The sequence below is a fragment of the Microcaecilia unicolor genome, chromosome 9 (assembly GCF_901765095.1).
Source record: "Microcaecilia unicolor chromosome 9, aMicUni1.1, whole genome shotgun sequence".
Classification (NCBI taxonomy): Eukaryota; Metazoa; Chordata; class Amphibia; order Gymnophiona; family Siphonopidae; genus Microcaecilia; species Microcaecilia unicolor.
In genome coordinates this window covers 61270462-61286799 of record NC_044039.1, presented here as the reverse complement: position 1 = coordinate 61286799, position 16338 = coordinate 61270462, and the positions used below count along the sequence as shown (strand labels likewise).

At 44.5% G+C, this 16338-nt stretch overlaps 1 protein-coding gene across 1 annotated transcript in view; it reads right to left on the bottom strand.

Annotated features, from left to right (window-relative positions):
* Positions 1-16338, bottom strand: part of TMTC1 (transmembrane O-mannosyltransferase targeting cadherins 1) — a 1359696-nt gene that overhangs the window by 383755 nt on the left and 959603 nt on the right. The window contains 1 exon segment of the mRNA XM_030213674.1: positions 4213-4327. Coding sequence (XP_030069534.1) covers positions 4213-4327 — 115 coding nt within the window.

The following is a 16338-nucleotide window of genomic DNA, read 5'->3' as shown; positions in this document are numbered from 1 at the left end:
TGCCGCCGACCTCGGTACTGATGTCGACGTCGAAGGACCAGACCTGTCTCCAAAAAGCTTCTCTCTTTGAGCTTCTCGAGATACTTGAGTCCGTTTGTTCATACAAAGTCACAGACTACAAGCGGCTGGGCTATGATCGGGCCCAAGGCACTGGATACACCAGGCATGGGTATCGGTACCTGAGATGGTCTGGTTGTACTGAGTACAACTTTTGAAGCCACTGGGCGTCTTCAATGTCATGGAAGAAAAAACGGCTTTGGCGAAATCAAACAACGCGATTGTGCCAAGAAGAAAACGCACAAAAAAAGGGAAAAAAAACCCGACCGCGCGGCCCAAAGGCCGGCCGTATCAAAGGAAACTTTAAAAATGGACAAAAAATAAGAAATACGGGGAAAAATAAACTTTTTTTAAAAAATTGTCTTTAACAATTGACAAAAAAACAAAAAGGTACGAAGAAACAACCGTGAAGAGAAGTTCTCCTCTTGGGCCAAATGGAGCGTAGTAGAAAAATACTGCCGCACCTAACCAAGGTGAAGGAAGAACTGGAGAGGCACGCTCGCGTGGCGGGCAGGAAGGCATTCGCGCATGCACAGAACGTTCCACAAAGGTTTCTTTATTTTGCTTACAAAATGTTTACTGGTTCCTGGGCCGCTGCGGACGTCGACCCAATTGTGAGAACAAGCAGCCTGCTTGTCCTCGGAGAACATAGCTTACACGTCATAAAAAAAGGTCTTGGGATAGGGATATTCTCCGTCAAAGTGGTCCTCCGTGGTGATATCATAGCTTTCACATGTCATTAAAAAATGTCTCGGGATAGGAATATTCTCCCTTTAGAGTCTATTTTAAAAGGCTTGTGGGGCTCGCCCCACTGCCCACCTTAAGTCTCAACTCTTGGTGACTCAGATATCCCTTAATGAACTGCTACACCAGAGAGCACTTAAATCTGCTAAATATTATCAGTACCACCTTTATCATTTTGAACATAAGCCAGGGCAGCTTTTGGCGAAGCTTGTACATCATTGGCAGGGACATTCTTGAGTTGCTTCCTTGCGAGAGGCAGACCAGGTGCTCAATTCTGATACTGATATTGTACAGGCATTTTGTTCTTTTTTCACATCTCTTTATACAGAGGATACTGTGGTAGAGTCAAGCTTATTTAGTGGATAGTAATCCGCTTTCTCTTACAGATCAAGATCATCAGAAATTGAATGTACCTATTGGAGAAAAGAAGTGGCGCTAGCTATCCGACAATGTAAAACCGGTAAAGCATCTGGACCAGATGGCCTTAGGACAGAATTCTATAAACTTCTGGGAGAGCAGATTCATCTGATGGCGGCTCCTTTTAATGATATTGTTGATTCACAAAACTTCCCTGGAGTCCTGGGTTTTGCGCATATTGTGGTTTTACCGAAACCAGGTAAGGACACTGCAAAGGTGGAGTCCTACCAACCCATCTCATTATGTGTAGAAGCTAAAATACTGGCTAAAATCTTGGTCAATCATCTTGCTACTTGTCTGCCCCCACTGACGGCTTCACCTCAAGCTGGTTTTCTATGTGGGCGTTATTAGTTGTAGTGCTGCCCTACAGGAATGTCATTTTTGAGTTCTCATACGAGCATATTTCTCTCCTGATCGGGCTTACCATGCCGGTCTTTTGAATTCATCCCAGTGCCTGGAATGTCAGGCTGCAGTGGGGCATTATAGCTATGTTTTTGGTCCCAGTTGATTTGTTTTTTGTTGGAATGCCCTCTTCGACTTGCTCCATCTGGTTTGCTTTTTGGCCGTTTTTGGCATCTGGCTCTGTAAACAGAGTGGCTCGTCTCTTCCCTAGCTAAGGATAGTCTTTGGTAGGAAATGCATTTTACAACACTGGACTTCTGTTGGCCTACCAACATTTTGGCATTGGGAGAAATGCGCTCCATACATATATGACATTGGAGGCTTTGCATGCTAAATGTTCCCATAAACGTAAAAAAGACGTTTAGTGATATCTGGACTCCATAGTTACAGTCATTGCCACAAAGAGCATGCACTCTGATTGTGAATCATTGTAATTAGGTTTTCCTCTATAACCTTGAGTTTGGGCAGGGGGGGTTGGGGGGGTGGAAGGAAATGGGATCTGTAGATGTACACAGGATTGTTATTTAATTTGTTATTGGCTGTTGATATGTAAGTTCTTCTGTTTTTGCATGCTTCTTCAGTTATCAATAATAAATTGTTGATTCCTAAAAGCACATATGGTCCCCTGTTTCCCACTGTAGTTTGGGAGCAAGAGGCAGAGTCCAACTTCTCTTCTCCCTCCAACTGCTTAGCCAATTCTGATCAGAAACGTCTGTGTCCCCCATAGATTGCACCATTATGCCACTCTTGAAAGGAAAGCATAACAAATGGTTCCATCTCTTCACTACTGATGCCACCTTCAATACGTCCTCTGATGGGCAAAGCAAATGGTCCTTAGTGAATAGTCCACAGGTCCTTTTACACTTGTGTCAGAGTAAATAATAGATATCTACTACTACTACTACTAACATTTCTAGAGTGCTACTAGGGTTACGCAGCGCTGTACAAATTAACGAATAAGGCGTCCCTGCTCAGAAGAGCTTACAATCTAAAGGACGAAATGTCAAGTTGGGGTATATGAGAGTTCCTGAGAAGAGATTAGTGATTATGTGCCGAAGGCGACATTGAAGAGGTGGCTTTGAGCAATGATTTGAAGATGGGTAGGGAGGGGGGCCCGGCGTAATGGGCTCGGGAGTTTGTTCCAAGCATGGGGAGAGGCGAGGCAGAAAGGGGCGAAGCCTAGAGTTGGCGGTGGTGGAGAAGGGTACTGAAAGGGATGGGATTTGTCTTGAGAGCGGAGGTTACGGGTAGGGACGTAAGGGGAGATGAGGGTAGAGAGGTAAGGAGGGGCTGCAGATCGAGTGCATTTGTAGGTGAGTAGGAGAAGCTTGAACTGTATTCGGTATCTGATCGGAAGCCAGTGAAGTGACTTGAGGAGAGGGGTGATATGAGTATATCGGTTAAGGCGGAAGATAAGACATGCGGCAGAGTTCTGAATGGACTGAAGGGGGGATAGATGGCTAAGTGGGAGGCCGGTGAGGAGTAGGTTGAAGTAGTCAAGGCGAGAGGTAATGAGAGAGTGGATATCCTTCTAAGAACATACATTTGTACCACATAATGTGCATGGTGTCAGTGACCACTAACTACAATCTTTTATTTATTTATTTGTTGCATTTGTATCCCACATTTTCCCACCTATTCGCAGGCTCAATGTGGCTTACATAGTACCATAAAGGCATTCGCCAATCCGGTAGAGACAGTTACAATGTGATATTGCGGTCGAGTAGGGTACACGTTACAGGTACAATGGGGTCGAAGAGAGGAAAGGTTGTAAAGTGTCCATTTTGAGCTTTGGTTTTGCTGTGTTGCAGGTACAGTGGGGGTCAAGGAGAGGAAAGGTTATGAAGTGTCCATTTCGAGCTTTGGGTTTGCTGTGTTGCAGGGTGTAGGTGTTTATGTTGGGTCAGTGAGATATGCCCTTTTGAACAGGTTAGCTTTTAGTAATTTTCTGAAGTTTAGGTGGTCATAGGTTGTTTTCACAGCTTTTGGCAGTGCGTTCCATAGTTGCGTGCTTATATAGCTCAGAAATGTAGTTTGGTTGTACAAAATGTACTCTGACCAAGTCAGACTAACTAAAGAATAGTGTATATGAGAGGCCTTGTACTTTGATTCTTAATACTGTGTGACTTCTTTCAGTGGGCAAAAAGGCTTGTGTTTAAATCATGTGCACTTACTAAAATAAATGACCCAGGACGCCACAACAAAATATTTAAAGACCCCTCTTATTGGTGCATATTCTACCAAGCCTATGATATTGCACTGCTGAAGGTATAGCCAAGGAAACTTTTATATTTTCCCAGAAAACACCCACCCACATACCTGGAGAGAAGCCAGACTGCTACTTGGTCAGATAGAAAGGACCAAGTTAAAGCCTCTTCAACACAAACATCATGCATTCAGAGAAACAAAAGAATGTAGGCCTAAGCTTTTAAGTTTGTACTCTTATTTAATTATCTGTAAGCCACATTGCGCCTGCATGAGTGGAAAATGTGGGATATAAGTAACAAATAAATAAATAAATAAATAAGAGGAAGGACTAAACAATAAGCAGCCTGCAAACATATAGACCTAACACTTAAAAAAAAAACTTACTGGAGGGCAGTTGTTATAATGATAGATTGCTTCTTTGTTACGACGCTGGTCTTTCAGGAAATTGGCATAGTTATATGGCACCTTTGCATTGTGTGGCAGAGTTTGAATGCCAGATCTGTGAAAGCAAATAGAAATCATTTATAGGAGTGAGGTCTATATTCAGAGGGTCAGTCAACTCATGAATTTATGATTTAACAATTTTTATTCAGGATCAAACAAATCCAACATCCAGTAACTAAACAACAAATCTAAACAAAAGCATCAATCGATTACAAGACAGCCATCAAACTGAACAGAATAATAAGCGAAAACATCATACAGCAAAGAGCTGGATAACACATGATCACAGTTTGTGTTATGAAATAACTTCTGCACCCTCCCCTTATTGCCTTAAGTTCCTCTCAAATTGAACATTTGTTTGCATGAACACCCCCTCCACCCCACTTTTTCCCCATATCTGAAACAAACACTGAGTTGGTCCGGTGTCTGGACTCTTATGTCCCCAGGCCATCACTGAAGAATTAACATCCAGTATTCCCAGTCCACCCTCCCCTACCAAGCAGAGAACCCCTAAAACCTTCCTAATATAACAGTATCAACTTATGAAATGCTCTGAAACCTGTTTAATACTGCACTTCTTGCTTATGGGAGATAGTTTGCAAGTAACAATTCCAAATAGACATAAAGTCCTCCGTCCCTTTGGGAAATTTCGGACAGCCCGTGCTTCCCATAACATAAAAGCATGCAATCTATTTCTCAGGACCAGAGTGCTTGAGTATGCACTTCTTCCTCAATGCATATGCTTTACACAGTAGTAAACGAGAGTGTTTGTTCGAAAGCCCATAGGCTCCCCATTTATTCAGTAAGACTCCCTTCCAGGAATATACTATACAATGACCAAAAACAGTCCCCCAAGTATCGATGGAATGACCTCCAAAATGCTTGAATGCCACTGCACCACCAAAAGGAATGAAAAAAAGTGTTGTTCCCCCCCCCCCCCCCCCCCCCCCCCCCCACTGACACTTGGGACATTGGGCAACAGGTACTCAACCTGCTCTAACAGCCTGATATTGTGATATATATGCCCTGTGGAGAATTCGGTATTGACTCTCCTGTAGTTCAGCATTTCCAACTTGCTTTGGGATAACTTTAATCAGTTTGAGAAAATCCACCCCCTTCAATGCATACCCAGTCTCTACTCCAAGCCTCCATAAGAGGACCATACTCTCTGGGAGGAAGAAGAGAAAGTAAATCTCTATGTAAACTGGATACAGAAACCTGGCCAAAGACATCCCCTTGCAAAAAGTCTCAAATTTTCTGACCCAGCCTCGTATGCACAGTCACGTAATCTAAGCTATTATAATAGTGGTGCAACTGCCTATAGGCAGAATAATCTGTGTGTGTTAAAGAAAGCCTCTGATGTAGATCCTGAAAAGAACAGAAAACACCCTCTTCATTGAGAAAATGCTCAATCAGAACGATACTGTCCGTACTCCAGCCCAGGTGGAAAATCAGCATTATCCCTACTTGGCAATAAATCACTAACATTAAGGTTCTGATTCCAGCAATTCAAAAGATCCTGCCAAATGCAATACACTTCCATGACACGAGCGAGGTAAATCTTTTGACTGAGCATGCAAAAGAAGTTCAAATGCCAAGGTGTAAACAATTCCTTTTCCCATCGCGTAGGAGTAAACTGCTCAGTACCAAACAACCAATCCTGAAGATGTCGCAGAAGACAAGCCTGGTTGTATCGCCTCAAGCAAGGTAAACCCTGTGGCCAGGAATCATAAAGAAATTCAAGACGCATTTTCGTTTTCTTACCCCCTCCACAAAAGTTTCCTACACATCTTATTTAACTGCTGGAGATCCTTCCGCAAAAGGCGCAAGGGCAAAACTTGCAAAACATCGAGCCAGCGAGGAAAAATAATAATTTTAAAGAGATTTAGCCTGCCCATTAAAGATAAAGGTAAATAATTCCATTTCTCAAACTGAAGCTTGGTGTCTCTCAACAACCTGTCAACATTCCGATGGTAAACTCATGATGTCTCCATAGTCAACAGCACCCCCAAATAGTGGAAGGATTCATCTACCCATTTCAGTGGATAACATCTCCGCCAAGACCCACCCCGATCCCCTACCCTTTGGAGCACCTCAGATTTATCAAGATTTAACTTAAAGCCAGAAAAATCCTCAAATTCAGTCATGCATTCTAACAACACCGCCTTGTGTGAATTCCTTCAAAAAGGCAGTAAAAATCCTAATACATAAATAAATAAATAAATAAATAAATAAATAAATAAATAAATAAGGCCCCTATTGATACCTGGGGATTAATCACATGAACCAGCAGATCATCAGTAAAGGCTGCTATTTTAAATATGTCTGTACCTAATTGAAAACCTTGTATATCTGGATTCCTCTGTATGTCACGTATGAGGGGATCCAGGGTAAGGACAAACAGAAGTAGTGAGAGTGGACAACCCTGTCTGGTACCACAATATATTGAAAAGGGAGAGGAAAGTAGTCCATTCACCCACACTTGGGTTGAGAAAGAAAATACAATGCCCAAATCGCTTCCTGAAAAAACCCTGTATACCATAGGCATCCAGTGCCCCAAACAAAAAGTCCCACACCACCCTGTCAAAGGCCTTTTCTGCATCAAAACTTATCAGCACTGAGGGAACATCTTGACCTGCTGCCAACTCTAGAGTAGTAAGAATCTTTCTCACATTCTTAGTAATGTTACAACCTTGCACGAAACCCACTTGAGAGTCCTCAATCATATCAGACAGTTCGCCAAAACGTTTGCAAATAATTTAGCTTCATAATTGAGCAACAAGATCAGCCGATATGATTCCGGCTTCAGTGGACCTCTGCCTGGTTTCGGCAACACAACTATCTGGGCTAGTCTCAGGGACTCAGGAAACCGGCCCTCTCCTATTATAGTGTTGAACACAGAAGTCAGTGGGGGAACAACTTCTTCTCTCAGCATCTTATAAAATTCATCTCTGAAGCCATCAGGACCAGGAGCTTTACCAAAGGGTCCCTGCTGCACAGCCCAAGATACCTCCTCCGCCGCAAAAGGAGCATTCAGTATAGCTAAACTGTCTGGATCCAACCATGGGAGAGCCAAACTTTCCAGTGGAGGGGGATCGGGGGACAAATAAAGTATTCTCTCATAGTACGGCTGATATAAACATCCGTATTTTCCAAAACCCCAGTAGAGGAGTATAAAGCATCAATCTTAACTGGACCTTGACAGGGATGAGCCAAGCGGGCTAGCAGTCTACCACTCTTATTTGAATGCCTGTATAGTTGATATTGAAAATAACTGCATGTCTTTTGGGTATTATGATGTATTAATTCATTTAGGGTATGTTGTAACTCTGAGCTGAGTTGTATATTATGATGGATCCCATAGAGAAGTCTCAGGCGCGTAACCTCTCTTTCCAAGCGGAGTAGCTCCCTGTCTCTAACCTTCTTTTGATGACTGACATAAGCTATAATCTCTCCCCTAAGCACTGCTTTAGCAGTATCCCAATATAAAATAGGATTTTCCACATGAGCAGCATTTGTTTCCTTATATATCTGATATTTCATTGAAATAAAATCCAGAACTTTTCCATCCCTGTAAAGATAAACAGGAAACTTCCACTGATAGTGCCGTGGAGATGCCCCAGGGAACTCCAAACATGGTCCGAGATTTTAATAGGACCAATCTCCGCTGCTTGTATGACTGTAAACAAGCTATGAGAAATAAAAATATAATCAATCCTGGACATGATGCCATGCACCCGAGACAAATGAGTATAATCCCTTTCTACTGGATGCAAGGTGCGCCAAACATCCACCAAATCCAGAATCTCACACAGCATCGGAATACCCCAGGATTCACAGCAGGAGCCTCCCCCTGTTCCATGAGATCTATCTAACTTCGGATCCCCCACCTCATTGAAGTCTCCTCCTATCAGAAAAGGGACCCCCATCAAAGCTATGAAGATGATGAAGAAGCTGCTTATAAAAAATTTTACTGTACATATTTGGTGCATAAACGTTACAAATAAGCAGTAGTTGACATTCAATAGTTACATGCACCAACAAAAATCATCCAGCATCATCATGAATAATTTTATAAGTAACCAGCTGGATCCCATTTCCGAACTAATAACACCATCTTTTTTTGGCCTGTGCCAGCAATTCAAAATAACAGCCAACCCACCAGCGGCACAGCTTTTGATGCTCCTTAGCATCTAAATGCGTTTCTTGGAGAAAAGTGATGGACATCTTTGTTGGTTTAACGCTTGAAGTATTTTCTGTCGCTTAATCTGAGAAAAAATACCTCCCACATTCGAAGTCACTATTTTAAACGACATTACTTGATAGCATTATTCAAATGATACAAAGAGTTGATAACCATTCTTAGAGGATGATAAGGAAGGGCATCCCAGCCAGTACCCACCACCACCCCAACCATACCATCCTCCATTGCATGTACTCCCATTCAACAATCCAGAGGTATCTGCTCACGTCTAACTCCCTCAATCCAAACCCCAACTACCTCAACCCCTCCTCCCTCCCCTCCCCTCTCCTAACGGGCACCATAAGGTGCATGACTTCTGTACCCCCAACTGCAACCCTAATTTGTAAGTTAAAATTAAAAAGGCTAATGGCTCCCAGTCTCTCCCTGCCAAATAGAACAGCAGAAGTACAGTGGTGGAAATAAGTATTTGATCCCTTGCTGATTTTGTAAGTTTGCCCACTGACAAAGACATGAGCAGCCCATAATTGAAGGGTAGGTTATTGGTAACAGTGAGAGATAGCACATCACAAATTAAATCCGGAAAATCACATTGTGGAAAGTATATGAATTTATTTGCATTCTGCAGAGGGAAATAAGTATTTGATCCCCCACCAACCAGTAAGAGATCTGGCCCCTACAGACCAGGTAGATGCTCCAAATCAACTCGTTACGTGCATGACAGACAGCTGTCGGCAATGGTCACCTGTATGAAAGACACCTGTCCACAGACTCAGTGAATCAGTCAGACTCTAACCTCTACAAAATGGCCAAGAGCAAAGAGCTGTCTAAGGATGTCAGGGACAAGATCATACACCTGCACAAGGCTGGAATGGGCTACAAAACCATCAGTAAGACGCTGGGCGAGAAGGAGACAACTGTTGGTGCCATAGTAAGAAATGGAAGAAGTACAAAATGACTGTCAATCGACAAAGATCTGGGGCTCCACGCAAAATCTCACCTTGTGGGGTATCCTTGATCATGAGGAAGGTTAGAAATCAGCCTACAACTACAAGGGGGGAACTTGTCAATGATCTCAAGGCAGCTGGACCACTGTCACCACGAAAACCATTGGTAACACATTACGACATAACGGATTGCAATCCTGCAGTGCCCGCAAGGTCCCCCTGCTCCGGAAGGCACATGTGACGGCCCGTCTGAAGTTTGCCAGTGAACACCTGGATGATGCCGAGAGTGATTGGGAGAAGGTGCTGTGGTCAGAAGAGACAAAATTGAGCTCTTTGGCATGAACTCAACTCGCCGTGTTTGGAGGAAGAGAAATGCTGCCTATGACCCAAAGAACACCGTCCCCACTGTCAAGCATGGAGGTGGAAATGTTATGTTTTGGGGGTGTTTCTCTGCTAAGGGCACAGGACTACTTCACCGCATCAATGGGAGAATGGATGGGGGCCATGTACCGTACAATTCTGAGTGACAACCTCCTTCCCTCCGCAGGGCCTTAAAAATGGGTCGTGGCTGGGTCTTCCAGCACGACAATGACCCAAAACATACAGCAAGGCAACAAAGGAGTGGCTCAGGAAGAAGCACATTAGGGTCATGGAGTGGCCTAGCCAGTCACCAGACCTTAATCCCATTGAAAACTTATGGAGGGAGCTGAAGCTGCGAGTTGCCAAGCGACAGCCCAGAACTCTTAATGATTTAGAGATGATCTGCAAAGAGGAGTGGACCAAAATTCCTCCTGACATGTGTGCCAAACCTCATCATCAACTACAGAAGACGTCTGACCGCTGTGCTTGCCAACAAGGGTTTTGCCACCAAGTATTAGGTCTGTTTGCCAGAGGGATTAATACTTATTTCCCCTCTGCAGAATGCAAATAAATTCATATACTTTCCACAATGTGATTTTCCGGATTTAATTTGTGATGTGCTATCTCTCACTGTTACTAATAACCTACCCTTCAATTATGGGCTGCTCATGTCTTTGTCAGTGGGCAAACTTACAAAATCAGCAAGGGATCAAATACTTATTTCCACCACTGTAGCAAAAATGCAACCTGTAAAACTTTAGAGAAAAAAAACAAACAAACCCACAGAAACTACAATAAATATGCTCCCCCCAGCCTCAGAACTACAATATGAAAGGTCCCAGGCTAAATACTGAGAGCCTCAAAAGTCATTTGCATAGCCATAGCCAATAATGTCCAGGCACTATACTGAAAGTCTCAAAAAGTCATTTAGATGACCCTGGCCCCCCTCACCAACTATTATCCCAACTCTACAGATCTCACCGCGACCTCTCTAACCCTCATCTTTATTTCTCTACTCCCCTCCTCTTCTCTGCCCTTCTCTTGCGCCCTATGGAATGCCCGCTCTATCTGTAACAAACTCGCCTATATCCAGGACCTCTTTATCTCGCGTCACCTCCATCTGCTCGCCATAACAGAAACCTGGCTCTGCCCTGATGACTCTGCTTCAGTCGCAGCCCTGTGCCATGGTGGTTATCTATTTTCACATACTCCTCGCCCTGCTGGCTGTGGGGACGGTGTTGGACTACTTCTCTCTCCCTCCTCCAGATTTCAACCCCTTCTTCCACCTCAATCTCACTGTTTTTCCTCCTTTGAAGTCCACTCTATCCGCCTTTTCTCTCCTCTGCCTCTTCGAATAGCGGTCATTTATCGTCCCCCTGATAAGTCCCTTTCATCCTTTCTCAGTGACTTTGACGCCTGGCTTGCCTTCTTCCGTGATCCTTCCTCCCCCTCTCTCATCCTTGGTGACTTTAATATTCCTGCTAATGATCCTTCCAACTCTTATATTTCCAAGTTACTCGCTTTAACATCCTCCTTTAATCTCCAACTATGCTCCACCTCCCCCACTCATCAAAATGGTCACTGTCTTGATCTCATCTTCTCCTCCAACTGTTCACCCTCTAGTTTCCTTGCCTCTGATCTTCCCTCCTCTGATCACCATCTTATAACTTTCACACTTAAATCTCTTCCCTCCCAGTCCCGTCCTATCTTATGTAATTTATCTAGGAATCTTCACGATATTGACCCTTCATCTCTATCCTCCCATGTTTCAAACCTCCTCTCTACTGTGGCACCATCCACGTCTGTCAACGAGGCTGTTTCTTCTTACAACAATACTCTATCCTCTGCCTTAGACACTCTTGCACCTTTGATGACCCGCCCTGTAAGGCGTACAAAACCCCAACCTTGGCTGACTTCTAATATCCGCTACCTACGTTCCTGTACCCACTCCGCCGAACGCCTCTGGCGGAAATCTCGGGCCCTTGCTGATTTCTTACACTTTAAGTTCATGCTGACCTCCTTCCAATCTGCTCTTTTACGTGCCAAACAGGATTATTATATCCAACTGACCAACTCTCTTGGCTCTAATCCTCGACTTCTCTCACCACATTGAACTCTTTCCTCAAGGTGCCCCCTCCCCCAACTCCCCCTTCATTATCTCCTCAGACCCTTGCATGAATTCTTTCACAACAAGGTCAAAAGATAAACCTTGCTTTCTCTACCTCACCACCTCTCCCTCCACTAGTCCGTTCCCCTCTCTCTCCTTCCCCTCATTCCCTTTCCTCCTTTCCTGAAGTTACTATTGAGGAAACTACACTTCTCCTTTCTTCCTCAAAATGTACCACCTGTTCCTCTGATCCCATTCCCACCCATCTTCTTAATGCCATCTCTCCTGCTCTTATTCCTTTTATCTGTCACATTCTTAACCTCTCACTTTCCACTGCGACTGTCCCTGCTGCCTTTAAACGTGCTGTGGTCACACCTCTCCAAGAAGCCTTCACTCGTCCCTCTAATTACCGACCCATCTCCCTCCTTCCTTTTCTCTCCAAATTACTTGAGCGTGCTGTTCACCGCCGCTGCCTTGATTTTCTCTCCTCACATGCTATTCTTGACCCACTACAATCTGGTTTTCGCCCTCTCCACTCAACCGAAACTGCGCTTACTAAAGTCTCCAATGACCTATTACTGGCTAAATCCAGAGGTCAATATTCCATCCTCATTCTTCTGATCTTTCCGCTGCTTTGACACTGTCGATCACAGCATACTTCTCGATACCCTGTCCTCATTTGGATTCCATGGCTCTGTCCTTTCCTGGTTCTCTTCCTACCTCTCCCTCCGCACCTTTAGTGTTCACTCTGGTGGATCCTCTTCTACTTCTATTCCTCTGCCCTGTCGGCGTACTCAGGGTTCTGTTCTTGGTCCCCTCCTCTTTTCTATCTACACTTCTTCCCTTGGTTCATTAATCTGATCCCATGGCTTTTCCTACCATCTCTATGCTGATGACTCCCAAATCTACCTTTTTACTCCTGATATCTCACCTTGCATCCAAACCAAAGTTTCAGCGTGCTTGTCTGACATTGCTGTCTGGATGTCTCAATGCCACCTGAAATTAAATATGACCAAAACCGAGCTTCTCATTTTCCCCCCCAAATGCACCTCCCTGCTCCCCCCGTTTTCTATTTCTGTTGATGGCTCTCATTCTCCCTGTCTCCTCAGCTCGAAACCTTGGGGTCATCCTTGACTCTTCTCTCTCCTTCTCTGCTCATATCCAGCAGATTGCCAAGACCTGTCGTTTCTTTCTTTACAACATCCGTAAAATCCGCCCCTTTCTTTCCGAGCACTCTACCAAAACCCTCATCCACACCCTTGTCACCTCTCGTTTAGACTACTGCAATCTGCTTCTTGCTGGCCTCCCACTTAGTCACCTCTCCCCTCTCCAGTCAGTTCAAAACTCTGCTGCCCGTCTCATCTTCCGCCAGGATCGCTTTACTCATACTACCCCTCTCCTCAAGACCCTTCACTGGCTCCCTATCCGTTTTCGCATCCTGTTCAAACTTCCTCTACTAACCTATAAATGTACTCACTCTGCTGCTCCCCAGTATCTCTCCACACTCGTCCTTCCCTACACCCCTTCCCGTGCACTCCGCTCCATGGATAAATCCTTCTTATCTGTTCCCTTCTCCACTATTGCCAACTCCAGACTTCGCGCCTTCTGTCTCGCTGCACCCTACGCCTGGAATAAACTTCCTGAGCCCCTACGTCTTGCCCCATCCTTGGCCACCTTTAAATCTAGACTGAAAGCCCACCTCTTTAACATTGCTTTTGACTCGTAACCACTTGTAACCACTCGCCTCCACCTACCCTCCTCTCTTCCTTCCCGTTCACATTAATTGATTTGATTTGCTTACTTATTTTTTGTCTATTAGATTGTAAGCTCTTTGAGCAGGGACTGTCTTTCTTCTATGTTTGTGCAGCGCTGCGTACGCCTTGTAGCGCTATAGAAATGCTAAATAGTAGTAGTAGTAGTAGTAGATGTACTCGGCCTTTCTCGAGTTGGGTCGCCTCAACTGTATCATAAGTTTGGACTGCTCCATTGTGATGAATCCGTAGCTTGGCCAGATATAACAAACTAAAACGTACTTGCATCTTGTGTAATCTTCCACAAAGAGGGGAAAACTGCTTACGCTGAAGGTCAACTTTGGCAGAGTAGTCTTGAAAACACAAGATCTTGTGGCCTTCCTCCGCTTTGGAGAGCGGACAGAATCTCCGTCTTATGATGATAATGAAGCAGTTTAAAAATGACTATCCTGGGCCGATCCGTAGATCTCTTGGGACCTAATCGGTGTGCACGTTCTATGTGCACAGGGCCAGCCGTACTTTGATGGTGCAAAAATCTAGGAAACCAAGCTTTTAGAAAGCCACATAATTTGTCATCCTGTAATGATTCTGGCAGTCCAACCAGTCTCAGATTATTCTGACGAGAGTGGTTTTCCAAGATCCACTTTCTTTTCCAGGGCCACAACTTTGTCTTGAAGACTCTTAATTTCCAATGAAGATTCTTGAGACAATGTTTCCACCTCAACCTTCTGAAGACCTTTGGTGAGAGTAGCAAATCGGTGCTCCATGCCATCCAACTTATCAAGGATTTGTTGTAGCTATGTACTCATGGCCTGTTCCACCGCCTGGCGAATCTCTGTAACTATTTCTGAGGCCCAGGCTGATTCCACTGAGGGCGAGGGAGGGGTGCTTTTCTCCGTCATCCTTAGGCCCCCTCCGTAAGTCTTCTCCACATCTTTCTGAGAGCCACAAGCAGCCATGCAAGTGCTCTGCCACCTCTAGGCAGTTCCAGTAAACTAGTGCCCCTTGCTGGAAAAGGAGTGGGAACAAAAACCACAAACAAACAACCTCTCTTTCAATGCTGTTCACAAGCCGTTGCTGTAAGAGGTCAGGAGGTGCCCGCAGACCGAACAGAAAAAGCCACACCTCAAAGATTTTCATGCCTGCTGCCACCGCCCGCTCTCTCCCCCACTACCCAGCCACATGTCCCAGGATCCTGAGTTGTTTCTGTTGCTTGGTTGACGCTTCCCCAGCTGCCTCCCCGTCAATGCAGATCCAGTCATTTATTCTGCGCCCGCCAGTGCTAGCCAGCGTCTCCCCTCCTCTTCCGTACCGCAGGGAATCTCATTGGGCCGGCCGCCTCACCATGCCCCGTCTACCGTTGAGCACCCCTTACAGCCCGCAGCAGTAGCTTTTGCAGGTAGGGCTCTGGTACAGATCTTGATTAGCCTCAGCGTAATGAAATCATAACCAGAATGCTGTCGGCACCATCAGGCACAGTGGGGGAGCGATACCCAGGGCAAGGCTATGAAGGGGCAGCCTGACAGCCTAATTCAGGGTCTCACAGCTGGGGGTTGCAGGAGCTCATCTCTTTCAGCCATCTTGGCCAGCATCTCCACCCGAAGTCTCAACTCATGAATTTATTTTTAAACAGTTTTTTATTTGAACAAATGAATACAGATACTTTAAATCAAACAAATACACGAGTTGTTCAATATTTTCTACACTTTCCATACCTTTCCCTAGCTTCCCACCCTCCTAATAGTAACTCTTTTTAGTATCTAGAGAAAAAATAATGGTATGTACAACAAACAAATATATAAAAAAATAGAGCTTAAATCAACTGACAAGTAATAGCTTCCAAATACAAAACTGTGTTTAAATTGTAACCAACCCTCCCCCCTCTTTATATTCCCCTCTGATTCTCTCCCACCAATAACCACCTTCCCCCTCCCCTCCCATCCCATCTCTTCCAAGTTACAAAAATCTCAGCCAAAACTCAGAGAGGACCTGTACTCTTATGGCCCTCTCCAATCACTACAAAGATATTGAAGAAAAAAGAGGAAAGAAAAAAAACGTCCCTCCAGCGCATCTACCTTCCCCCCCCCCCCCTCCCTCATCAGGAACCCACTCAAAATATCCTACTACTTTCTTGGCAATCTTCCTAAAACGTTCACTATTTGGTTTAAAACCCTTGGTGACAAAGACTGAATATATATCCTTCCCAAACACTGAGAAACTTCCTCCAATATTTGTGCAGACCTCTCACTCCTTGGAGCTCCATTAAATAGGGAGTGTGGAGCCCATTTCCAAAAGGAGGGTGGAGAATCCTCTGTCCATCTCCGGAGAATGCATTTCAAGGCCATCACTTGGACTTTTTGCACAACAATCTTTGTCCTTTCTCTGGGACTCCCAAACTCTGTTCTCAACCCAACATCAACCCCCAAGGATGATAATTAAGAGATAGTCCAATAATACTATTGAGGAATCTAACAATAGATACTCAATAAGGATGGATCTGAGATTACCTCCACAGCACATGCTCCAAATCTCCATGGACCTGAGCACATTTAGGACAGTGAAGGGTTTCTATCCTATAGGCCCTCGCTAGAGAAACACATGCTCTATGTAAAACATGATACCAACACTCCCTCTATTCTGAACTGTACATAATTTGTAGTATTCTCCTAATAATACTGAGAAAGTCCACAACCCTTCCCA